This window comes from Haliotis cracherodii, unplaced genomic scaffold (genome assembly GCF_022045235.1).
Source record: "Haliotis cracherodii isolate W230 unplaced genomic scaffold, xgHalCrac1.p SCAF_10, whole genome shotgun sequence".
Taxonomy (NCBI): Eukaryota; Metazoa; Mollusca; class Gastropoda; order Lepetellida; family Haliotidae; genus Haliotis; species Haliotis cracherodii.
Genome location: NW_027266265.1, coordinates 49,246,311 through 49,273,843, shown reverse-complemented (window position 1 = coordinate 49,273,843; position 27,533 = coordinate 49,246,311). Strand labels below are relative to the sequence as shown.

At 40.7% G+C, this 27,533-nt stretch overlaps 1 protein-coding gene across 1 annotated transcript; it reads right to left on the bottom strand.

Moving 5' to 3' along the window:
* Nucleotides 1-5,294: 5,294 nt before the first annotated feature.
* Nucleotides 5,295-18,465, bottom strand: LOC139453872 (sodium- and chloride-dependent glycine transporter 1-like). The gene is made up of 13 exons (XM_071235323.1): nt 18,303-18,465; nt 17,379-17,510; nt 14,350-14,629; nt 13,058-13,190; nt 11,789-11,923; nt 10,864-10,967; nt 10,495-10,619; nt 9,503-9,615; nt 8,441-8,572; nt 7,528-7,627; nt 7,028-7,128; nt 6,462-6,629; nt 5,295-5,417 (listed from the first exon to the last, which is right to left on the bottom strand). Exons 1-13 carry the CDS (start codon nt 18,463-18,465, stop codon nt 5,295-5,297), a joined length of 1,809 nt encoding a protein of 602 aa, XP_071091424.1.
* Nucleotides 18,466-27,533: the final 9,068 nt, after the last annotated feature.

Below are 27,533 nucleotides of genomic sequence, written 5' to 3'. Positions count from 1 at the left end.
TCCCGTCCTCACTGGGCAAGTCGATAAGTTGCAAGTCGGGTGCTAGAAGGTAGGCTTCGCGTCGCCCTCGTCTCGAATTATGTCGATCTGTCTTACACTGGGACTGAAATTGGTTTATCAACAACCTAAGGAGGTCACTCTACCATACGACCTGCCCTAAGATTATCACCACAGGCCAACGGAACCATTTTTTTTAATTTTATGAATGCCTCTTTTACGGGCGCTTCATCTAGGTGCCATCAACAATCATAAGAAATAAACGTGTAATAAATACTGCCACCTGTCACTGCCCTGTCAATTCTCTGTCCAGTCAGTCGGTATCGCGACAGGAACCAGTATGATTGTTCGAGAGGTCAATCAAGACGTTTAGTGACAGTGCCGTGTTTGGCTTCGTACTGCAGCATACCAATGACCCTGTGTCCCTGCTCTGCTAACAAACGTGGCCTGTTATTGTTGATATCTGGATTCTTTATGCATTGAGGAATATAGGTTATATACCAATTAGCATCATGTGATCATGAAGCACGTGCATTTCCAAGTATAGCGAATAAAGTCATTTTACACGGAATGCAGTGAACTTATGCAGTTGCCACCGTGTCTTTGGTTTCGAAATTTGCCGCATCTGTGACAAAATATACCCATGCTGTTTTAGGTGAATTATTGACTTGCCACTGCATGTTTTTGTGACGGGTGCCACCGGTGGTGCAGGATGTGCTTACCTTTTGCGAACACCCGGTATCATCACTATTCATAAATACATGATCATGTCACAGTCGGAATCATGCAATCGACTTGGCTAAGGAAAAAGGATTTGTCACTTTTATTTTAATACAATGTGCCTATAACAAAAGTTATTCCTCCCTAGAAGAAAAGACATACACTTCGATTCTTTTTTTGACACAGTACAATATTTTGCACTGTCAAACAAATGGTTTTGGATAGCATGATATGATAATAATTTTATGATCACGTTGTATGGGCATGAGAAGTGGCAAATATTAATACCGTGACCATCTGCACTTCACAGCTGATCTGAATATGTTAGATAGTTACTGACTAGCTTGACAGATACATCTACATATAGCTGTGACCCGTGAAGATCCGGGATAGAATAGGTCTTCAGCAACCCATGCTTGCCGTAAAAGGTGACTATGCTTGTCGTAAAAGGCGACTAACGGGATCGGGTGGTCAGACTCGCTGACTTGGTTGATGCATGTCATTGATCCCAATTGCGTGGATCGGTGCTCATGATATTAATCACTGGATTGTCTGGTCCAGACTCGATTATTTACAGACCGCCGTCATATAGCTGGAATATTGCTGAGTGCGGCGTAAAACAACAAACCAACCAACCAACATCTAAATGTGACTGGACATAATGTATTATTAATTTATATAAATGTACCAATGGTGCATCATGAATCATTTCAGAATTTAAGAATATGTATGTATGCAAAGATGTGTAGTCCATCATTTGTTGTAAGCAGCTAGATTTAGACATCAGTAAGAAACTTATACAAATCTTATGCAAATCTACCCTGAAACATCTAATACAAATCATCCAAAAATCATCCTAGAAGAAGAAAATATAGTACTTCAGATATTTCACGTTCCTTACCTCATGCAGCTTTTCAGGGGTAATTTCTTGTTCAGCTGTACATTTATCTCAAATGTAGCAACAGTAGTCAGATAAAGATAACTTATATGATTCATACATTTTTTCTAGAGATGTCACAGTAGTCTGTATTTACAACGTCTAAGGCAACGTTTCATCACCCTTTCTTTTCTGACAATGTCATCTTTATGACAACGCAAGTACAAAAAAATCGCTTTTAATAATTTTGGTGAAACTAATTTGTGCCACCAAAGTTGTGTTCACTTATCATTATTTATTTGAAACTCCTGTGATATTCCCCCTTTGTTTTCTTACCACTGCTGTTACATAATTCCTAATCGATCGGAAATTCCCGCTGTCACTATCATTACTAATATCATAATTCATCCGTGGAATTTCATTCGATGTATCTGCGACATTGCTATTAGGTATGCCGATGTCGCAAACGTTCATTTAACAAAGGAATTGAACCGTTTACCTTATATACATTAACATATGGTGACAACGCCAATGCATTCCGGTCGATATTATAGTACTTGCAATATCTATTTTTGTCAGTAGCCACTAATGAATATTAACGCATTTACTGTTTGCCATTCACATCAGCAGGCACAGTCGCATTGATATCAACATATACTGGGAAATGATTGCCACAAACTGGTATTGCTTTCACACCGGAATTTCGTACCATGTTTAATTGTGACACCAATGTTAAGCCAATCAATGTGCTGGTATTCGGGCGATTCTAGTTCGAATTCCGTTACTGCTCAGGACCAGACACTTCACACTCAAAACCGTCAATGTGTGATTTTGCATCAAGATGTAAATATGAAAGGTAGATTACCGTCTTCGTTATTCTTGTAGTGTCGACTCAGATGTCACTTCATTGTACGACCCAAAATATTCAGAAAATATTGTTTACTTCCATTGTAATTGTTGTGCAGTTATTTGTATTGATTTGTAAACTTAGTGAATTTCGTAATACATTTGTAGGGGCGGCGGGGTAGCCTAGTGGTTAAAACGATTGCTCGTCACGCCGAAGACCCTGGTTCGATTCCCCATATGGGTACAATGTGTGAAGCTCATTTTCGGAATATTGCTTAAAGCTATGTAAAAACACACTCATTCACTCATTGTAGTACAACTGTTGATTGTATAACACTTGTTGGTTGGTTGTTGGTTTCACACTAAGTTCTTTTACGTACATATTTCTGGGTTCACCTGGAAATCGACACATAACAATGTTTATTTGCACACTCAAGCAACAAAATCACGACTGAGATACTTAAACCATGTGTCGAGAATAAAGGTTTTGATTGTGAGGTATTGTTTGCATCTACCTTTAAAGTCATATGTGGGTTTCATTCCTTTCGCTGCAGCAATAATCGAGTGCTACTCTAACGCAGATGTCTTAATATTCAACTCAAACAGTATTAGTCATCGTTCTTGTTTGAAGCAGTTCTGATGTTCGTACGCCATTATGGAATCCTTCTAGAGAGGCACGAGTCGTCATTCAATGTGTGAAACGTCACCTTTGATTTTGCTATTGTGAATAATTAAAATGACAAATAACAATCTGTAACTATCATGTTATTATCAACATTCTGTTTGGGTGCAAATAGACTTCTTACTTGTCCAGTAGCTGGCCAAGACATAATACCCATCATGCGTGTTTAAGCTGGGGGTCATGTCAAACACAATAGGGGACCGGCGGATGCTTGTAACACATTGATAACTATTCGCGACACAGAAATACACGACAGATACGTATTTTCCTCACATCTCAAATTTATTTTCTTCACATCTCAAATTTATATAATTCACAGTCCAACTACCCAGGCTTGCCGTAAAAGACGACTATGCTTGTAAGAGGCAACTAACGGGATCGGGTGGACAGGCTTGCTGACCTGGTTGATGCATGTCATCGTATCCCAATTGCGTGGATCCATGCTCGTGATGTCAATCACTGGATTGTCTGGTCCAGATTCAATTATTTACAGACCGCCGTCCTAAAGCTGGAATACTGCTGTGTGCGGCGTTAAACAACAAACAAACAAACACAGTCCAACAAAAAGTGAAACAGCATTGTGATAATCGTTCACCGGTTTCTGGTTGCCAAGAAGTTGTCTCTTCTCCAGCTGAAGGGCATAGGCTAGGTTTCAGTACTTCTTCTTTATGGGTGGTATCAAACCACCTGGATTTGCATCGTAGTGTTATTTTGCTCAACCTGAATCTGTACTGATGATTTGTTGGCGTTGACCCACTGCCCAGGCACATAGTATTGTGCTTGACAAATTCATCAATGGTATTAATGGCGGTTGGGCATCCTCTTCGGGAACATTTCCATTGGATGGAAGTTAATCTTAATCATGAACTTGTATCCGGCAAAATCCAAGTGCCGACCGCCCTAAGAATTGGAATAGATGTAAACCTGCGCACTTACACCAGTGGAATACTGTTTCCTGTCTGTACTTCCTATTATAGTCCAAATCATCTTAAATGATCAATATGTTCACTCACTCATTGATTTATGTTTTAAAGTTTTCACTCTGTACAGTGTTTGTGAATATAGTTCACCAAAGTTAGTTGTGTCATTATATCTATATGGAGATTTCATAAGAGTTTTAAAACAAAAGATCCAATTTATAATTGGCGCGTTATAACGAAGCAATTGTAAAGCATGTCCATGTGTACGACACGAGAAAATGTTGAAAGTGTAAAACCGCGTACCAAAACCGAGTGTTTTATCCAAAGTATGAACCATCTAAATGCAAGAAATACCAGCAAATATAAGAAAACATCGGGAGACCGTTTAGTGAAACAATACAGTGTGTCGCGATATAAAGGGAATTCGATCAAAGCGTGCGAGAGAAGGACAACGTGCATCATGCAGCACAATCTGAAGTCATGACAAGTACAGCTGAATACCTGCCCCGGTGGCTCGGCGGAAAAACAGTAGTTACAAACCAAACACAATTTGGGAGGTTTGCAGGTTCGATTCCCGTCATTCATAATGAAACCTGGGAGTTTGAAACACCAAATACAAATAACTCAACTCTTCAGGTCTGACTAGTAAAAAGCAAAACCTCATACCAGGTGTTACTAGGAATAGACAAAACCTCAAACCCGGGGTGAGGTCTTACTAGGAATAAGTAAAACCTCCCAAGAGGTTATTACGAGTGAGGAAGATACCTACATGACAATAGGCAAATGTGGCTGTAGGTTTTATAAAAGGTGAGCGGCTGCACCCGTCACACACTCATGCAAAGGAAGTCAATTGATCCCCCCAAAACACACAGGAACAAGCTGCTTTGGGAATTGCACCGGACATATTATTTGTCACCGATGCGCCAAATTTAGATTTGTCCTCCACATGACAGTAAAAAAAACTTTTTTAAAACTTTACTGAGGGTTTGGAGCAAGAGTTGTCTGATGTTCTTTGAAATCTTTGTAGAAAGAACATGCTCCATTGTGGCTCAAAAGTTGTGAAATTTAGAGCCGCTGGTGGAAATACACTGGTGGCGTCTATAAGCACAGGTATTGGACTTGTAGAGCAAGGATACTTATACAATGAGCATGAGTATGGTGCTGCCACTCCAGGGGTCATAATCGTGATAAATTTTGGATCCAAACGCACGATTAACAGAACACATATTGATATTCGTTAGGATATCTTCATTCATCGTGTTTCTGCCTCCGCTTCCCTCTCTGTCGCTGTCAATGATAACAGTGTTAAGCCTTTGTCAGTCTGGTCATACAAGGGTCCCCAGTCAGGTGTTGGTTGGCTTGCCAGGCGTATACGCTGTGAAAGAGAATTTTTGTCTTGATACCTATCATTAACAGAATTGTTTATTGACAGTCGCCATACAGCTGGAATATTGCTGAGTGCGGCGTTAAACAACAATCAAACTCAAAACTTCGATCGATCCACGACATCCAAACCATGTTGATTTAAATCATAAATATCATTCAGTGTCGTTCACTTGATATGTAAATCGCGCATAACTTCAATGGCAGATCTTGGGGAAAAACGTACGCGTGCCATTTTTGGAAATATTGCACCATTACTGAATAATTACGATATGAATTTCTGATTAACAGAGGACTTGTGAGAGCGTGCATTAATCGATGAATGCACTGAAAGTTGCATTGATACTTTGATAAAAGCAAGCTTTTCTGAACAGAGGGACTACTTTGTTGCTGACCTCCACAGGTCATGTGATTGCATCTATATATAACGAAACGAAATTTGCAAACACTGCATATTTATTTATGTCCACAATTAAAGACATTCATTCACTCTTTGAAGGTCCATACTCCAATGAAATCACACAAAGTGAAAGTCAATTCTTACGTAATCTGTCTGTCCGTATATGATTGAAAGTCTGTCAAGAATTTAAAGCACCAGTTCAAAATTTGGTCATTGTTTGTTCGTACTGAAGAAAACTGTTTTGGAGATGTGCTCTGGAAAGGCAGCCCCGTGTGAATTGAGTCAAAGTCAAAATAAAAAAGCACCAGTTGACAACCTGGTGTTTGTGTGTGCAAAGTTTCGTGAAATAATATCTTTTAGCGTGCGGACAAACACCACTATGCACACGAGTCACAACTTGTTGCCATGGAAACGGACAAAATAAAAATTCTAAAAACCCTAAATAGTAAAAGGCACCAGCAGTTGACATCCTGGTCTTTGTGTGTGCAAAGTCTCATGAAAGAATACCTATTAGTTTCAGAGATTTGATACGAGCGAAAAATGGTTACAGACGGTTGGACGGACAGACAAGCATTACTATATGCCCCCGTATTACACACCAGGGGGATGAAAAGAGGGTTAAAGTGAAAACTTTACCTGACGGAGACTCCCTTTCTTTCTGAGACACTCGTACATGAACATGACAGGTATTGGTATAGAAAACATTACTGCCAAAAGAATTCCCATTGTCTTTGCACTTTCCGGATACAGGTACTCGCCATAGCTGGGAGGATCATACCCAAACAAGGAAAAGATGAGAGCAGCCTGCAAACAGAAAATGAGATATAATCGTAACAAGAAACGAGATCAATAGTCAGTCAATATCTATTGACAAAACTCTTTCTATATTCATAAGAAAAAAACAGTCGACAGATAGAAATATATGCATCTTTACCACAATAGCTTTTTACAAGACACCTCCCGGTGAAGATCTTGATCCCGGTTAGAATTGTATTCGGTAACCCATGCTTGTCATAAGAGGCGACTAACGAGTAAGGCTCTTGACTTGGTTCACCCATGTCATCGTATCCCAAGAGCCCATGATGTCAATCACTGGATTCTCTGGTCCTGACTCGATTATTTATAAACCGCTGTCATGGAGCTGGAATATTGCTAAGAGTGGCGTTAAACAACAAACAAGCAAACAATTCAAAACGACGTACACATAGAATGACGGGGGTAACATATGACGACAGAAGTCTCAGCACAGTTGGGGGAGGACGGCCTAGCATCATTTGTATATCTTTCCCGAACTTCTCAGAACCTGGAAGACAAACATAACACATGCAACTGTAGCAGGTTGTGCTTTTTTCCTTACATAAAAGGTATTTGCCCCTCCCTTCGGATCTGACAATAACATGAGAGACTATTAATGGAGTGTGGTCAGATATCATAAATAGTCAGTTCTCGTACAATACTTGCAAAGTTAGATAGCCGACCATATCGCCAAATAATTTTTAGGTCTAATTTAAGGACTTCCGGTCTAATGACCCTCACCTTCAATCTCAGACACCAGACATTGTTAAATAAAAGGCACATGTGGTGTTACAAATACACGTACAGTTAGCTAGTTACAGAGGCTATCAATAAAGTGTTGCTATCTATAAACCCGAATCAAACTGGGTCTAAGCTCAAAATATATTAATCTTTTGGGACCATTTACCGTAGATCCAGTAGATGACGACACATTCGAGGCAGCCAATCAGAAGTGTATTAAAGGAAGAGGAGTACCAGTCGAGTAACTGGAAGAGGTATACTCCTCCCTGAAATGTTCGAGTTGCATAATTATGAAATAATCATTTCACTGTGTGTTCAAAACAAACGAATTGGACAACATTGCAACATACTTTGAGCCAAGAATACCAAACAGTTAACTTTCTTGCTATAAGGTATGTTTCTCATCGACAATGGATGGTGTTATATTTAAGATTTCTCTTACACGGAACTTTCGAGCATGGAACCATATTAAGGGTTAACCGTATATGTAAGTTGGGTATGCACCACCTGAAAGTATAATGCTATCCAAACTGACATAACTTGCACAAATAAATAATAGGGGGCCTAATGTAAATGTGAATATAATTATAACATAAGACCCGTGAAGATCACGGGGAAGAATAGGTCTTCAGCAACCCATGCTTGCTGTAAAAGGCGACTATGCTTGTCGTAAAAGGCGACTAACGGGATCGGGTGGTCAGGCTCGCTGACTTGGTTGATACATGTCATCGATTCCAATTGCATAGATCGATGCTCATGCTATCAATCACTGGATTGTCTGGTCCAGACTCGATTATTTACAGACCGCCGTCATAAAGCTGACATATTGCTGAGTGCGGCGTCAAACAACAAACCAACAATTATAACATTAAAAAACTGAATCGGGAACTGCTTGGTAATTATGTTTCACGATTTGATAGTGATTCATTAAAAAACACGTTAATGATATTTTCGGAATCCTACAATGGACAGAAAATTCTTCTTGTTATGGAGCGGATTTTGTCGCTTCATTTATTTCATTCAAATAGAACATCGTTGGAGATTAGGTAATAATCGGTAAGGAGATTAGACATACTTACCTCGGTAACAAAGGGAATGGTAAGAAGAAAGCTAACTAGACACACGCCCAGTGTGATCAGCACGCGTTTTTGTGGATGGCCCCTTGGAAATGCTTCTAGAATACCAGAGATAACACATTCTACTGTACCAAACTGCAAAAAAAAGTAATAGTTGTGGTAAATTGAAAATTGTGTCATTCGAACTCTAATTGCATACATGTTGGCATCAAGGTAACAGGTGAGGTGAAATGGGGTTTAACGTCGCGTCCAAGATTATTGCACTTATATAGCGACGTGCGTGCACGTGTGTGTGTGTGGCTGCTTGTACTAGTCCGGACTGATGCCGATTTATAGTGCTAGCTCACTGAGATACCATGCCGCAGTTTAACATGAATACCCCACTCAGACACAGTATACTGACTCCGAGCCGACCAGTCCTTGTTTTAGCCTTAATGCCGAGCGCCAGACAGGGTAACAACAAGTACCATCTTTTAACGTCTTTTGGTATGACGCGGTCGGGGATCGAACCCCGGACCTTCCGCACTCCGGGCGGACGCTCTACCACTAGACCACGGAGGCGGTCTGCATCAAGGTAACAAACTTCATGAAGAATAGTTTTATTAAAGTTGAAATATCGCATAAAAGGCATATGAACAATTTTCCCGAATACCCACAATTGTTCGCGAGAATATTACTTGATGCGAACAAGGAGTTAGTTGTATGAAGTCTCTATACCATATTGACAACATTTACTGTATGAATCTGTTTACTAGTCATCTTATGGGGCTATGACCTTCAACGTGACCTTGACATATTATACAACTATGACATGTGACAGGTACTGAGGGGGTATACAATTGTAAAACAAAAACTTCCTAGAAATGTTAAATCGATACATATGCTGGTTCCTATACATTTCCATGGTGCCAATCAATACATTTGCTGGTTCCTATACTTTTCAATGGAGTCAATCAATACGGTTTCTGGTTCCTATACTTTACCATGGTGGCAATCAATACAATTTCTGATTCCTATACTTAACCATGGAGTCAATCAATAAACTTGCTGGTTCCTATACTTTACCATGGAGTCAATCCCAACAGTAAGCAGTGTAAAGAAGAACAGGACTGCCCAGAGTTGAGAAAAAGGCAGCTTGGCTATAGCCTCGGGGTAGATGATGAACCCAAGCCCTGATCCTGAAGAATAACACACAAAGTAGAAGGACAGTTAACGAGAACAATGTTGATGCCACCGGTGGGGCGAGATACTCAACTTTTCGCTGACACCTGGTGTCATCACGTTATTCATAAACACATGCTCATGACATATTCGGAATCGCACAACTGACTCTGCTTTTAGCAGAGATTTCCTATGATTCTATAAAGGTTTTTGTCTGCAGTACAATTACGGGAAGCCTGTAGCAACCAAGTACTGAGATGGCGCACACAAATGTGATGAACATGCGCAGGGAGAAGTGTGAGGGTGAGTGAGTGAGTTGGGTTTAACGCCGCTTTTAACAGTATTCCAGTTATATCACGGCGTATCAGCTTAATGTGGGAGGGATGCCACAAGTGATGCAGGTCTCAGACGTTTACCTCTTCGGTGAAACCCACGAGCACGGGTATGGTGCTGACAAACCTAGAAACATAATCGGGGCGAACCAGGATTCGAACCCACAATCATAGGTTTCTGGCGTCCCCAAGGGACGCAACTCTGCACAGCGAATCGCGGCACCTTAGACGACTGGGCCACCTGTGCCCCCGTGAAGTGTGAGAGTGTCGGACGACCCCAATTCACGGTACGTAGGTTGGCATTTAGGCAAGGTACGTGCGCAGTATATACGTCTGGAAGCCACGGGCATGATACTTTTACAAATGACAGGGTCATATTACACCTCATGTGGACCAAACATCTCATTATTATACATCTTTTATGTTTACACCACGCCACAGTTGGCAATATTCAATCTCTGTCCAGCTGGAGTTGGTCCAAGAAAAGCCTTATTCCATTTACATTGTTTGAAGAATGTTGGAGATGAAGCTATATTCGTTGCTTGAGATAATGGACGTACGGACCTGAGGATACGACTTCAGAGATGGGTACCTGAGCCTCACTGGCCATGAATCCTAGAGTAGAGAACACAGTGAAACCACAGAAGATGCTGCTCAACTCGCCAATGATTGTTATCACCATCACATCCCTTAAATTAAACATACATACAATTTTAATACACATAGATTGTGGGGATTTATTCTTACAACAATTCTTTTGGTATAAGCTGATATTAGCTGAGACAGCAGTTTTCTGTCGCTCATAGTGACAGTAATCTGCAAAGGTACTGATATGCATCTTTTGTGAATCATTTGGATTTTTGAAAAAATGAAATAAAAAAATGTAATAAAAAGTATTTAGTGATGGTTTGATCATCAGCAGAACTTGATTACCTGAAACAATTATTGTGGAAGGGGTTGAAACTGCCCATGGTGATGAGGCCGCCATAGGTTGTATTCATCGAGTAGAAACTCTGCAGCAACGCCTCCAGCCACACCTTTCATCACCAAAAAGCTTATTAGAAGGAGAACAGTAGAACTGGAGTTCCTATACATACATTCACGTGTGGATCACTACTTAAAGTCGAGTCTCTAGACACTGTCATGCAACGTCCCAAATGTATTACTTTGGTGAACCTCCCTATCACTGTGACAGTAGAGAATATCTTACGACTCATATTATCCTGTTGCTAGTAAACTCCTTATTTCTTATATTTTCTCCCCGTGAGGAACCATTAACCCATGCTTCCCGAAAGGGGTGACTACGGAATGGGGGGTCAGGCTTTGTAATTTGGTTGATGCGTGTCATCGACGTCCAATTGAGTAGATCGATGCGCATGATGTTAATCACTAGATTGTCTGGTCTAGATGCGATTATTTACGGACCGCCGTCCTATAGCTTGAATATATAGCTGAGTGCGGCGTTACACAACAAACAAACAAACGAAATGTCTTATATTCAAGCTATTGACCTCCATTCAGTGCAAGTAGACCATATTTAATTACAAAAATAATTATTAATTGACAACAACCATTCTATATTGTATGATTCTATATTGTATATTGGGTTCGAATCCCGGTTCGCCCCAATTATGTTTCTAGGTTTGTCAGCACCATACCCGTGCTTGTGGGTTTCACCGAAGTGGTAAACGTCTAAGACCTGCATCACTTCGGGCTTTCCTTCCACATTCAGCTGGCACGCCGTTATATAACTGGAATACTGTTAACAGCGGCGTTAAACCCAACTCACTCACTCACTCACTCACTAAATTGCATGTATAATAAATGTGTATGGTTTAGAAACATCGAGTAATGTCACCTGGACAGAGTTCAGTTGTGAGAAATCAGGTCTAAGGAAATACAGAAGGCCGTCCAGGGACCCAGGCATCATGCAAGACCTGATCAGCAGTACCGTCAGTAGGATGTATGGCACCACCGCTGTCACATACACAACCTGCAATATAGGGTTCCGTCACTGTATAGGACAGGGAACATGGAGTAAGTGAACATATAACATTGGTTCATTATTCGCACGTGTCGTCTTTGGCGTACCGGAAGTATATCATCGTGGGTTCGAATCCCTGATTCACTCTGATTATGATTCTTGGTTTGTCAACACCAAACCCATGCTTGTGGTTTCTACCAAAGTGGTAAACGGGAAATATCTGTCTCGCTTCAGGCGTTCTTCCCACATGAAGCTGACATACCGCAATATAACTGAAATACCATTCAAAGCAAATTTCAACCCAATTCTTTCACTCAATTTTTACCATTTTTGAAATCTATATTTTTCAAAACAAGACGCATAGATGGGATTAATATGCATGAACGAAATACATCAGCACATATGTATATACCGTACATGAAACATGAATATTGTGTCATTTGGTTCCAAATTAATCCTGTCTGTGTTTTGGTGGGGTGGGAGTTCCCTGATGCCAAAATGTTGTATGTTTGCAACTGTTCAATTTCGTTCTGCCACGACTGCCTGAAGTACAAAGATACAACGTGGGACGACTGGAAACATGAGAATCTAAGCTTGCTAAAGTGTCCCAGAGCCCTATTTATAAACTTTGTTGTCGGCACATGGGGCGATGAGGTGGTTTTTAGACGAGGAGGTAAGCTTTCTGAAATATGTTATTGTGTTTGTTTCTGTGTTGTTAAACGTCGCTCTTGGCAATATTCCAGCATTACGATGATCGCATATTCAGGACAGAGTTATGGAACACCCATTCAATATGCATGGTTGCAGTATGATTTGGTCATTGCATACATATTTAAGTTGCTAGCCATGATATGCTTCAAAAATAGACTATGTATCTTGTTTGTTTGGTTTTAAGTTCATACTAAGAATTATTCCAGCTATATGTCGTCTACATGTTAATAATCGTATTGGGGACAGTCAAACCAATGGTCAATGTTATGAGCAAAGCCTCACACCATCGAGACAAAAACCGATGTCACCGAATCTGACTACGACAAGTATAGGCTGTTGGGAGACCAAATCTCCCCGTCAGAAGGGAATATATACACATAACAGTAAGACCTATAAACAAATTAGCATGGTGCATAAAAACAGAATACTTACTTTTCCAAATGACTTGACTCCGGACATCATACAGAGAAACAAGATGGCCCAGGAGGCAATCGAGCACAGCATCAGGTGGGTCTGGACAGAACCTAGTGTTTCAACGCCACTGGAAACTCTCAGAACATTGTATCTGCAAATGGACATCAAAGCTCTATTTCACATTGCTTTTTCAAAACGAATTTGATCACACGACTCTGCAGGTTTCCGGGCAAGCAGTTTAAAGTCATGTTGATCAAATGTAATGAACGGGCTGAACGAGGCCAATCAGTGTCGAACTGATTGACCTATCCCGGTCGAAATCCCAAAATAAATACCATTGTTTCACCTCCGAAAAGATGTTTTGGATACGACCAATTTTCAGTTTTCTATAACCTTTTTTTGTAGTGATAATAACTGCAATGCAACGCCAGCGAACGACCAGTCTCCAATATCGGCCGAAACAGCTTCCATTGGGTATAAAAGGCAAACTACCTGTGTCAAGGACATGTCTGGATCACTGAAAATCAGTGATGACACCAGGTGTGTTCGGACCCGTGAAATTCCGGGGTAGAATAGGTCTTCAGCAACCTAGGCTTGCCGTAAAAGGTGACTATGCTTGTCGTAAATTAATAAGGCGACTAACGGGATCGGGTGGTCAGGCTCGCTGACTTGTTTAAGCATGTCATCGATCCCAATTGCGTGGATCGATGCTCATGATATTAATCACTGGATTGTCTGGTCCAGACTCGGTTATTTACAGACCGCCGTCATATAGCTGGAATATTGCTGAGTGCGGCGTTCAACAACCAACCAACCAACCAACCAGGTGTGTTCGAAAAAGGTAATTATGCCCTGCCCTACTGGTAGCGCCGCCACTCACACAATTTGCATAAAAAGTCATCATGGACATACAAATTCATTGTTTCTGTCATATATTTTTACTTCATAACTAAACATTAACAGTTTGTTTAACCAATCTATACCGTAATCAACTATAAATAAAAGCGACAAAACGCTTTCCATAGGAAATCTCTGCTGAAAGCAGATTTGATAGCATGATTCCGACTATATCATGAGCAAGCGTTCTTAAATTACTATCAAACAGTGAAGATACCAGGTACGATATCATTATTTTGGTCAAGCGCATGTTGCCAGCGCTTCACTATGTTGCATAACCTTCATATTACTGAAATGTGAATGAATATAATCTTCCGAAAGAGGGTATGCATGAAGTTATTTACGTTTGTATTGCTGTAGAAATGACTGCTGATGTCCACTGACCAATTAAGTATAACCACATTTAAACTTACTGCCAAAATTCTTCAGATGCTGTCAGTGTCTCGTTTGGTTTTCTCCATGGAGCGGCGATTTCAGGTTCATTCATCAAAGTGTAATTGCCATTGACGTCGTTGTATGTTGTGTTGCTGCCGATCTCATCAGCGCATAGAGCCGTATTCCACCAGTTGTTGCAAGTCGTCCAAGGCAACATGGGCCAAAATGATTGATACAGATAGTATAGTGTCCACACAATAATCAGATTGTAGGAAATGGAACTTATGAAACACACTATGGCCTGTGAGATGCCAATGCCTGCAAAAGAGAAGCAACTAGTGAAAAATGATATCATGGCCATTCTCCATCGAATTTGACAATTTAAGTGATCATGTAAAATCATAACATGTACGTATTGTTATTAAGATTTATTTTTTTCTATATATTTGTTATATTCCATGAATACACAATGTCATTTAGAAAGTGGTCAAATGTAACTAATGTTATATTTGGGATAACACTTCCTTAGTAAAGTACAGATTCTAGTACTTTTTGGGGGTTGAGTCCCGTCCGGGATTCGAACCCACACCTGCCAGGGTGAGGCACCTAATCGCCAGCACACAAATTCAGCGATCTAACCCAAGCTTCCAAGCCTCGGTGGCTGAGTGGGTTAGATCGCTGACTTTGTGTGCTGGCGATTAGGTGCCTCACCCTGGCAGGTGTGGGTTCGAATCCATGACGGGACTCAACCCAAAAAGGTACTAGAATCTGTACTTTACTAAGGAAGTGTTATCCCAAATATAACATTAGTTACATGTTATATTCCACTTCAATGAGCATTTTACGACGATGGGTCGGTTTGATTTGTTCTTTAACACACGGTTTAGAACCATTCCGGCTATACGACTGTGGCCTGTAAATAATCGAGTCAGGGTCAGCCACGCCAGCGACTGATATCGTGAGCAGCGAGCCGCGCCGTCCGTGTACGATTAAACGTAAAGACAAGTAAACAAGTTGTCAACCCGATCGGTTTGGTGACCCGTGGAGATCCAGAGATCATGCTTGTCGTAAGAAGCGACTATACTAGTTGTAATTTGCGACTTATAATGCTGACTGCGGCTTTAAAAAACACACAAACTAACAAACATGATTTGAGAAGAAAAAAAATATTAGTACGAAAGAGATTTCGCTTTTTATCTTTTAATTATTTGCAGCTTAGTCGATAAGTTTCACAGCAAACCATGATCACGTTGAAACTATAAACCATAATTACCTGCCAGCGCATTACAAGTGGTATTAATATTACCATTATTATTGTGTACAGATTAAAATAGAAAATGCAGCAAAGAGGGTTTGGGTGATCCTGACACAGTCAGGCTGGTTAGGCTCATCATCAGCTCAGGGCCCTTGCCCCCTCTAAACGCAGCCCAGACAGCGAATGGGACTTCTCCCAGGAAGCGCTGCCTAGTCAAACCCACCCAGGCCTTTTCGGAGAATGTGAAGACTCCCCAACACTGCAGCCTTCTGCATTACCAAGATTGTCAGAAGGGCTGTATTCCTGGTAGCTAACCCGGTAACTTTCCCAATGTCAACTCGCCAATGATTGTTATCACCAGATTGGGAGGTACCAAACGTAAGGCACCGAGAACAATGGGGAGTAGGACAACTTGGTACTTGGGATGCAAGCGTGGCATTTCGAAAGCGAGGTCTGCATATTTGCCATGTTTTTCCTCAATCTTGTCATTCACAATAGTGTCAAAGGGGACAGAAAATTCAATGAAACAAATGATTTCATTGATTTATCAAAAAAGGACAAGATCAGGTTTGCTGGCCTTGATACGTCTAAGGCTGTAAATTGGCCTATTCCAAAGAATTTTGTATTGATCATTTTCCATGACGCCCTCTACATATTCCGAGTCGTGCCATGGATGGACCTCTGTGTCAAAACCACAATCATGCCGAAGACGGTAATATAATGATCGAGCTACACCATCATGTCGTTTAAGATACTGTGTTTGTGCCAAAGCTGGGCATCCACTGACAATGTGTTGGACAGTCATTAAATTCATTACATAATCTACATTTCATATATTATATTTTGATGCAAAATCACACATTGACGGTTTCGAGTGGGACGTGACTGGTCCTGAGCAGCAAACAGGAAGCCTTCTGTTTCACTTTTCAGGCCAGACGACTTCATCCAAGTGAAGGACTCTGCAGGATTACTGATCTTCTCAACACACTGCACATAAACTCGATGCAGTGGTCGTTTAAATAGCCTCTCCTTTAAAAAAGTCTGGGCTGACTTGATATGTCACTTCGCTTGGTTGACACTCATTTCTATACCGTCCAGCAGTACAGAACCATCAACAAATCAACACCGACATTGAGATTATGTCCATCATCCTTGGCTCGTTTTAGAAAACTGCTGAATGCCTTGTTTTCATCATGAGTCTTGACATGCTTCACAAGAGGATCATCAGACAAATAAATGTGTGCAAAAGTGCACAAAACAATTCTATCATGAAGAGCCCCAACGTTAATCAAACCACGTCCTCCCGTAAATATAAGCGATTGAGTCAAGAGTGAGGGTGGTGGGATCTATTGTCTGACATTATTCTTCGTGTGACGGTTCCAGTACCCTGAATTTCTGGTTTCGTCCAATCAACAAAACCAAAAGAATATGAAAGGATGGGTACAGCATAAGTATTTGTGACTTTATTGCAAGAGTTTAGCTGTGAATTCAGATGTTCTTTGAGTTTTTCCTTGATATGGACATTCTGCATCCCTAAGTACGTATAGGCCTGACCTTCCACAAGATTGTCAATAACTCCTCATCCGAGTAAACTGACTGATCCTCCCTCTTCTACCTTTATTATTATTATTATTATTATTATTTACTCACAATTCCACGTAGTAAAGGGGTACAACTACTGTTTTTTAGCATTTGAACATGAGCAAGTCTTTGACATAAGTTTAAATTCGTCCGTGAAATCATAACACAAATTCCACTATCATACATTGTCCGTTCATCTTTCAGTTGACACGATTACAGAGCTATCCTTACCTTTAAATATTGGGCACATGTCCCACACATGCGCAGCGCTCCGGCTCGAGAACTGACCAATGGACACCTCGAGAAAGAATAGAGGAACGGCACAGACAAATAGCCCGCAGAAATAAGGGATGAGGAATGCACCTGAATAAAAAAAGCAAAAAGCAAAAGCAAAATATAACCTTCACCAAATACTTCAATAAAGCTGTGTTATCAATATTTCATCAATGGGACACCATGTCTAGATGGCCTGGTCAACTCATTATACTCGTACAAGTCCAAGTCAATCTACAGAGCGACCTTAGTACTATATTCATATTACTAATAAAAAGTATTCTGAGAAAAACATTTTGTTGGATGAGGATCTTGAGATGACTCCATCTAATGCATTCCCCTTTCCCAACAGCCTTTGGTATTAAGCTTTGTATTTACCTTGGGGCCCCAGTCGTCTCTGACGCTGCAAATTAGCATCACTTATACGTGCGGTTAGAATCTCCAAACTGAGGTTTGAACGGTATTTTAGTTATATCAGGGCGTTTCGGTTTGATGTGAGATGGAACGAGAGAATTAAAAGGCGCACTTAGGACGAATCTAGCATTCGAAATTACGGTCATAGGTTTCTGATATCCCTAAGGGACGCAAATCTGCACACGATGGAGTCAACATTGCAACAAATCTTGCCTAACCTAGTTTTAAAAGTCATTTTTGTGAAATCGCATGAATTTGACTGTCTAGGTTTAACTATTAGAGCCCACATCAGGTCAGTTGGTGTCCATGTTTACTGCTTTACTTTTTAAGTGACACATTCAATTCTACAATTTCAACAGTCAAACTTGTTCGCAGTCATAGCAGAAAGAAAAGGTGGTCCCTTTTAGGGACGGCATTCATTAGTAAGGACTTCAGGTATGTTAAACAAGGGATTACAGGCATACTCACCTCCACCGTTTCTGTTGCAGAGGTATGGAAATCTCCAGAATGATCCAAGCCCTACAGCATAGCCTATCTGAGACAAAATATACTCTCGTTTGTTGGTCCAAACCTCTCTTTTTTGTCCTAGGTGATCAGTCTCAGCCTTCATCCTTCTCCCATCTTGCGACATGATGATCCTAGTATGTGTTCTCTCGCGCAGCAATAGAGCTTGAATGAAGAGAGAGACAGTTAATAGTCCCATGTATTGTATTACATTCTACATTTCATATGGCTCTTGCGCAAACATGTCATTACGTAGGCTGTTATTGATGATAGGGTATTAGGGTCAAATGATTTTTTTAATATACCCCTGTGATATATACCAGAACTGGTTTAATATACCAGAACTGACGAACTGCGTCCTTTTCACAGACTTCATTCCGCATTTGACCAATTCGTTTTTTACCGACAGTATTGTCATAGTCATCATAACTGAGATCATACACTTTTCGTATTCAAAGGTGCCACCCATCATTTATTACTAAACATATGGTGCCGTGCACTGTTGCGTGAATCGTTTCCCTCAGCCATGAGTCTAACACAGTATGAGCAGTAATGGCTGTTGAGTATTGGATAAAGATGTTGTTTTTTGTATGGCTTGTATCAATTCTACGTTTATACGGGTATCATCAGATGGTGTATGCTTTCCAGTCCATGTTGCCAAGGAATGTTTAATAAAGAAACTCATTTCATTTTCAAACAAGATCTTGCATTTACATGTGACACAAATAATTATTAATTATAAGTCTTTATACCTTCGTACATAACGTACATGTCACATTTTGAAACAAAGACAACAAATACTAAGGAATGTGACCCGTGAAGATCCGGGGTGGAATATGTCTTCGGCAGCCCATGCTTGCCGTAAAAGGCGACTAGGCTTGTCAGGCTCGCTGACTTGGTTGATGCATGTCATCGATCTCAATTGCGTGGATCGATGCTCATGATGCCAATCACTGGATTGTCTGGTCCAGACTCGATTATTTTACAGACCGCCGTCATGGCTGAAATATTGCTGAGTGGGGCGTTAAACAACAAACAAACAAGCAAACTAAGGAATGTATAGATGAACGATGAATGCTGTTATATACAACTTCATATAGACCATTTCGTTTAGCACACTGTATGTTATACTTTCTTAGTAAAGTTCAGACTCTACTACTTACTTGGGTGGAGTCCCATCCGGGATTCCAACCCACATTCTCAGAGTGAGGCACCTAATCGCCAGCACACACAGTCAGCGACCTAATCCACTCAGCCACAGAGGCTTCCACAAAAATGGAAGTCTGACCACTGGTAGTCTACATCACATACTGTGTGCTACCCGTGAAGATCCGGGGTAGAATAGGTCTTCAGTAACCCATGCTTGCCGTAAAAGGTGACTATGCTTGTCGTAAAAGGCGACTAACGCGATCGGGTGCTCAGGCTCGCTGACTTGGTTGATGCATGTCATCGGTCCCAATTGCGTGGATCGATGCTCATGATATTAATCACTGGATTGTCTGGTCCAGACTCGATTATTTACAGACCGCCGTCATATAGCTGGAATATTGCTGAGTGCGGCGTTAAACAACAAACCAACCAACCAACATACTGTGTGCACCACTCTGACAAGTGTAAATTTACACGTCTCCCATGGCCGAAGATATAGACAATCCCTTTAGAAAGTGGTCAAATGTAATAAAATGTTATAAACACAAAGACGAAAGTTTAGCACCCCTGGAAAACTTTAAAACTGAAATATCCCCATTACCAACTGTAAATGTCGAGATGGGACGGCGAAATGATAAGACGGTATGAGGGTAACTGTGACGTCACACCGCAGCAGGCCATGCACGTGCAGTACGCCACTCATGACTTTTTACAAAATGCAGTATCTGTACACCGCAATTGGGGGTATATAACGTCACTGTATTGCATTGTTCAAGCATTGTCCTTGAAAATGGCACGAGGAAGGTTATCAGAGGCGCAAAGATGTCGTATTATTGGTATTGATTTGACAGGCATGACCTACAATCATCACGTAATCAGCACACTGATACGAAAACACGGGCTAAGCAATGCTTTACAGGATCTCTCACGGTCAGGAACACCCCGCAAGATGTCAACCCGAACAGTTAAAATCGACTAACATCGGCTGGCATAAAGTCCAGAAGGGTAATCAGGTGTCCCTTCCTTGCCGATCTTCATCGGAGAATTCGTTTACCATGGTGTTTGGCCTGGCGAGCTTGGAACCTGACGACTTGGCGAAGAGTCCATTGGTCCGATGAGAGTATGTTCCCGTTCCATTTCACGGATGGCCGATTGAGGGTTACGTCCATCACACCTAGGAATATAAGACCTACGACCCCGTATGGTTGAGGTTCAGTAATGGTTTGAGGTCGCCTGTCACACGATTGTATGATTTTTATACGACCAATTTTCAGTTTTCTAGAACCTTTTTTGTAGTGATAATAACTGCAATGCAACGCCAGAGAACGACCAGTCTCCAATATCGGCCGAAACAGCTTCCATTGGGTATAAAAGGCAAACTACCGGTGTCAAGGACATGTCTGGATCACTTCCATGTTCCATGTCACGGATGGCCGATTGAGGGTTACAGCCTTCACACCCAGGAATATAAGACCTCCGACCCCGGTTGGTGGAGGGGCATTAATGGTTGGAGGTTGCCTGTCACACGATTGTAAGATGGATGTTGTCACCGCCCATGGCAACCTCAATGGTGATCGGTACATTCGTACCGTCCTGCAACGAGTTGTTGTCTCCAGAATGACGCTGTGACCACACTGCCCTGGCCAGCCACAAGTCTTTGGCAGCTCTTCATTGGGAATGGCTGTGGTTGCCCATTCAGCAGATCAGATAACATACTGGAGGGATGAGTCAAAGACTGGAAGCCGATGGTTTACCCTCTGTTGATGATCTGAATCATGAATGTCATCTTTGCGCTGAAAATTTTTCACCATCAATCATGATGTGGAATTGTGTTCCTAACTCTCCACATCCATACCTATTGTGGCTACTGTTTTTGCACAAATAGAGTGCCTCAGAGTTTTTGTCAGAATCGTGATTAAAATCTCAAAAAAGGATAAACTTTTTTTATATTTTCTTATTGTCAGATGTGTCTTCTTGCAAACCACAAACGTTTTTCCGTGGTTTTGTTATCTGGGTGTCAAAGCCATCGGTCGTCATTGTAAAATACACAGGAGGTGCTTATTTTTTCTGTGTTAACACTTCTTAGTTTAAATATGCAGATTTACAGAAAATAATGATGTATAATGTCTGAAATAATCAGCATAACATAGTTACATTAATAGCCCCAGCTACAGGGGAATGCCATTACTACTTAACTGCTGAATGCATTGCAGCCTGACATTATTTGATACATATATTAACTATAAATGAGTCACTTTTGACTTCCAACATGATCTGTGGCCAATAACCTGGGTTGTACAACAGCTTGGGATACAAACACAATTCCCCCGGTCACTAACTTGCTATGCCCCTGATGTGTCTGGTTAAATGATAATGTGATGCTTGGTATCAAGGTCGGCTCTGAAGGGCACTCCGCTGACCTAAATTGTCTGACTAAAGTTTAAATACTAAACAAGATCTTCAATATAGGGACATTTTCTGCGAATTGCACTGGAGTAACTTGTTTCGCGAACACCTTGTGTCATCACTAATTTGCATATGCATTTCACTGCTGTTTTGCCTTTTGTGCAAAATGAAATCTGGTAATTACTCGAGACTGATCGTTCTCGTTGCCATTTTATATTTACATGTATGTCATATCGGCTATGACGTATGAATATTCAAGGTTTCAATAACATTTCATGTGTTCTTGACAGCACATCTCCTATTACAGGTTTGCTGTGTGCAGAGTTAGGTATGATTAGAAATGACAAAAAACAAAATGTATTAACTATGAGTCAGAGATGGCAAACGTAACTGTGATGATATACATGTATTGATTCGTATATGTTTACCGCCTCCGTGGTCTAGTGGTAGAGCGTCCGCCCGGAGAGCGGAAGGTCCGGGGTTCGATCCCCGGCCGCGTCATACCAAAAGACGTTAAAAGATGGTACTTGTTGTTACCCTGTCTGGCGCTCGGCATTAAGGGGCTAAAACAAGGACTGGTCGGCTCGGAGTCAGTATACTGTGTCTGAGTGGGGTATTCATGTTAAACTGCGGCATGGTATCTTAGTGAGCTAGCACTATAAATCGGCATCAGTCCGGACTAGTACAAGCAGGCACACACACAAACACACGTGCATGCACGTCGCTATATAAGCGCAATAATCTTGGACGCGACGTTAAACCCAATTTCACCTCACCTCACCTCGAGTATGTTTATCGACTGGGCCCGTGAAAATTGGTCTTCAGCAACCATGCTTGTCGTAAGAGGCGACTAGCGGGATCGGGGGGTCAGTTTCGCTGACTTGTTTGATGAGTGTCATCATATCCCCTTTAATTGCGTGGATCGATGATCATGATGTCAATAGGAGAATTGTTTGGTGCAGAATCGATTATTTACAGACTGCCGTCATATTACTAGAGTATTGCGGAGTGCGCCACTAAACTTCAAACAAACAATAGTTTTCGTCAGGATAATAACGACCGCTGCGTTAGAGATTGGCCAACTGTATGTACAACGAGCCACTTGTCAAGATAGAAATGCGAGAATGTAGATCTCAAATCGTTGTCCCCTTTAGATCAAAACTGTTGATATAAATAATGGAAAATATAACTAACTGTACCATAACTTCAATAAAGAACACAAAATTTGAATTTAATTTTGTACTTTTAAAAACTCACAACACTTTAGAAGAAAGTCTCTGGGGTCAATATTCAGCCACATTCAACACCAGGACAATTCAAATGGTGAATGAAATAGGGCGTTTTACGGTGTGAGCTTCCGAGCAGTCACAGCATGATAAATAAGAACATGATCACAGTTACACTTTTCTCTGAATATATTTCACCGTCAGATCCAACATGGCTTTTGTTCGGCTACATTTCGACACGCTACTCAAAAGGTCCATATATTAATTAAGAACTATTTTGAATTGCCTACCTTAATACTTTTTCAGTTGTCCATTCATAACCAAACTTGAGCTTTCCTGCGCGGGATTGAATATTAACTTCATCGGATATAATCTAAATGGATTTCTTGACAAGCGTCGGGCGTCTCATGCAACAGGTGCGCAATGGTCGTAATGTGATTAATGGATGTATTTTCTTTTTTCAATGTTAGCTACATATTATCGATCTCATTAAGCTGTGGGGACTGCTAGCCATTCCATCGTATTTAGGATATTTGATATATCCAAAATATACAAGACTGTGTGAACTTGATATCTAAATCATACCAACCTTGTAAAGATGATATTTGTCATCATAACGTGCAAACAAGCTCCTCGAAGCAATAACGCATTCACGGAGCACTCGCACAGAGCTGCTGTGTTCATCAGCCGAAAGCTCCCCGCTGTTCTAGGCGGCCTACAGAACATTGTGTTGAATTGACAACCGCTTGTCATGCCTGGCCGTTATATTTACAAATGGTGATGACTGTTGTGACGTCCAAAACTCTTCCCAAAACTAAATTGTTTTATTTTGTTCAGCAGTTTCAATTTCTATTTTAATCAACTATCGTGTACGTAGCATAGTGAGAGTGAGTGAGTTGGGTTTAACGCCACTTTTAACAGTATTCCAGTTAAATCAGCTTAATGTGGGAGGAAAGCCCCAAGTGATGCAGGTCTCAGACGTTTACCACTTCGTTGAAACCCACGAGCACGGGTATGGTGCTGACAAACCTAGAAACATAATCGGGGCGAACCAGGATTCGAACCCACAATCATAGGTTTCTGGCGTACCCAAGGTACGCAACGCTGCACAGCGAATCGCGGTGCCTTAGACGACTGGGCCACCCGTGCCACCAGCATAGTGAGGATGAAAAGGGGGATTTGGGTGACTTTCCGTAAGTCAGCAATCTCGAACCAATCTTATTAAACAAAGAAACTGATAAATTCATGTGGGGAATTGTAAGACAAGTGTAAAGGTTTTCCCAATTCACTATTAATGGCATTCCCACAAATAAAATATATACATGTCGCTACATTTGGGGTTAGAGATAGATCTTCAAGAATCTTGTAATGTTCGTGTCCTCACTCGTGGCAGCGATGATACTCGGTAGCGTAATGAAGATTTCACGCGATGGGAAGGTGCTTGATTGTATAAATAGTAAAGGCATTAACTGAAGGAAACCATCCTTTTTGTGATTATTGGTTCTGGTTGAAAACAGTATGAACAAATTTGAAACTTTCAACAACAAAAATAAATGTGTTTTTGGTATGCTGAGCCAGCTACAAAAGAGTGAGTAAGTTAGTGGGTTTACGCCGCTATGGGCAATATTCCAGCAACATCACGGCAGGGAGCACCAGAAATTGGCTTCACACATTGTACCGTACCGGAAATCGAACCCAGGTCTTCGGCGTGACGAGCGAACGCTTCAACCACTCGGCTACCCGACCACCCCTGCTACAAAAGAAATGTTTGGGCCAAGACATCAAAACTGCAACCCCCAATCCCAAGTCAAATGTTTAAAGGCTTAGTTATTCATAATTAACACGTTTGTCAGTTATGCCAAGAACTTCATCTGATATATCTTACGTCAATCATTATCATGGAAGAAGATCGGTTCGGGGGCGGCAGCGTTATGGTATGGGATGAGATGACAGCAAGACAGAGGACCCGTTTGATAGTGGTAGAGGGAAATCTCAATGGACAGCGCTACCGCGACGAGATCATCGACCCTGTTGTTCTACCGTTTTTGAGTCGTCATGGCACAGGCATTACCTTTCAACATGACAACGCCCGACCTCATATTGCTCGACTTGTTCAGGATTCTCTTCAACAAAACAACGTGAATGTCAGCCCCTGGCCGGCTCCCTCCCCTGATCTCTCACCAATCGAGCACATGTGGGATGAAATGGATCGGCGCCTTCGACGTCAACCCCGTGTTCCACAGACACTCCAGGAACTTCGAAACATGCTCCAGCAGATATGGACAGATATCCCACAGGACTTTGTGCGACGCCTGGTCCATTCATGTTATTAATGAAATCACGCATTTTCTGAAGTCAGTGTGACACATTTAACCATTTGAACACTTACAGGAGTCTTTTATCGGTTGCAAACCGAAATTGTTTCACATTTGGTAAAAAACATAACTTTGCATTAAATCTTATTCAATGTCCCAGGAACTTTTTTGTTCAGTATATAACAAACTTTAATCAGTCTTGTTTGAATGCAACATCGGTGTTCGTCAAGGTGTATTCAGCCCCTATTTACTTTCGATGTTTATTAATGAGTTGGCAGAGGAAATTGAATACTACACAGTACATATGTTTCATTTACCATTCGTTGATGATGTTATTCATTATTCTGACACTGTTGCTGGATTACAGAGACAAAATGGATTCCTAGGAACATATTGCTGTAACTATCAACTAATTATTAACTTGGAAAAATGGAATTACCAAGGGAAGGTATGTGTTTCATGTTTTAAATACTTTGGAGTTATTTTCTGTAAAGCTTTGTCTTGGGTGTCACCTATAAAAAAGAGGCTAAGAAGATATTGTTCAATGTTTTTAGATCACTATGTCAATTAAGGCCTTCATCTCTGAGACACGTCATGCAATTTTACTTTATTGCCCCTAAAGAGGCTTTGGGGGTTAAGAAATCCATTCCAAATTAATTTGACTCGGGCGAATTTGGTCGCTGCCCCATATACATACATTAGCATCTGAACATGTAATTATATACCGGTTTAAGTTATTGCCAGAACCCTAGAATTAGATTAACTGGGCTTCCAAATTTAAATCTTTGTTATATCGTGCTGGATTTCGATATGGAAGGGGACCTCAAAATGTTACACATAAAAAATAGTATTTCAGAATTTTTTATGAGACTTAAATGTGCTTTTGAACAGGAGTGGCATTCCTCATTGTGAAACAATTCTAAAACACCATATTATTTCTCTTTTAAACTACTTCTCAATTAATTATATTTGAATGCAATTACCATTACAAAATTTAGAATGGATTTGTCCCAGTTCCGTTTCATTTCCCATAATCTCCGAATAGAAACAGGACAGTATCATAACATTCGAAGACATGAAAGGATTTGCCTACTCTGTTATACTAAGGAGGATAAATATCATTTGTATTTAAATGTGTTCTAAATACAATAGGTAACGAGAAAGATATGTACCAAACAAATTCGATATTCATACAACACTGTTTAAATATATTTCGTTATTGTCTACATCTAAGGTAATTAAAAACTTTGCCTTGTACATTTATCACGCCTATAATCTTAGGATATAACAAATGTCGTTCTGTATTTCCTAAATGTGCTATGTACACCACTCTTTAATGAGCACAGTTGACCGATTGTATGCTGTGAAAGAAACAGACAACACTTGTGCGATTCCAGCTCATGACATTGGCTATAGTTCTTAAATGTGTTTAGCTAAAACACACAAAAACTCTGTTCCCTTTGAGACTAAAATGATAAACTCTTTCAGAGCTTAAGATGCTGGCCACATTTTCATGTTAAATATGTGGTAACATTTAATGGACAAGTCCCCTAAAATAGCAAATAACAGGACAAAATAGTTCATATATCTTGGTGCATACTAGATTTGAATGTGATAGGAATCATTTTAGGCAATTTTATACTTGAAGGTAGAATGTACAAGAGTTAGTTCATGTGTGTAAATATAGAAAGATGTAACAGAAAGTATTGATAACGGGGAACATGTACCTTTTCCACAAATTGTCGACCAAACATATACGCATATACATGTATATGAATACAGCATACACAACCCCATCACTTCCAGGAAACATACCATAACATCCCTGCAAACAAAATACAGAGACCACTGAATTATTTGAGAAATCAAACTAAATGGCAGACCTTTGTCACAACATAATAGCCTTTAGTTTTAATTCGCGTTTCATGATATATACTTTCATTACTAGCCCGTGAAGAGATCAACCGTTTATAACTATGCAACAGTATTTAATAACATCACTAGCGACGGGACTATTTTTTTTTATCAGTTGGCCTTTCGAATGTGGTAGTCACTAGCACTGGGCAACTATTCTCTACAAAGTCTAAGTAGCTCCTGGA

Coding starts and splice junctions, on each gene's coding strand:
- LOC139453872 (XM_071235323.1), bottom strand. CDS start 18,465: ATGTCGCAAGATGGGAGAAGGATGAAGGCTGAGACTGATCACCTAGGA. Junction 8,573..9,502: donor CTGTTGGGATTGACTCCATG/GTAAAGTATAGG, acceptor TTTTTTTTGCAG/TTTGGTACAGTAGAATGTGT. Junction 5,418..6,461: donor AGAAAGGGAGTCTCCGTCAG/GTAAAGTTTTCA, acceptor TCTCTTTCACAG/CGTATACGCCTGGCAAGCCA.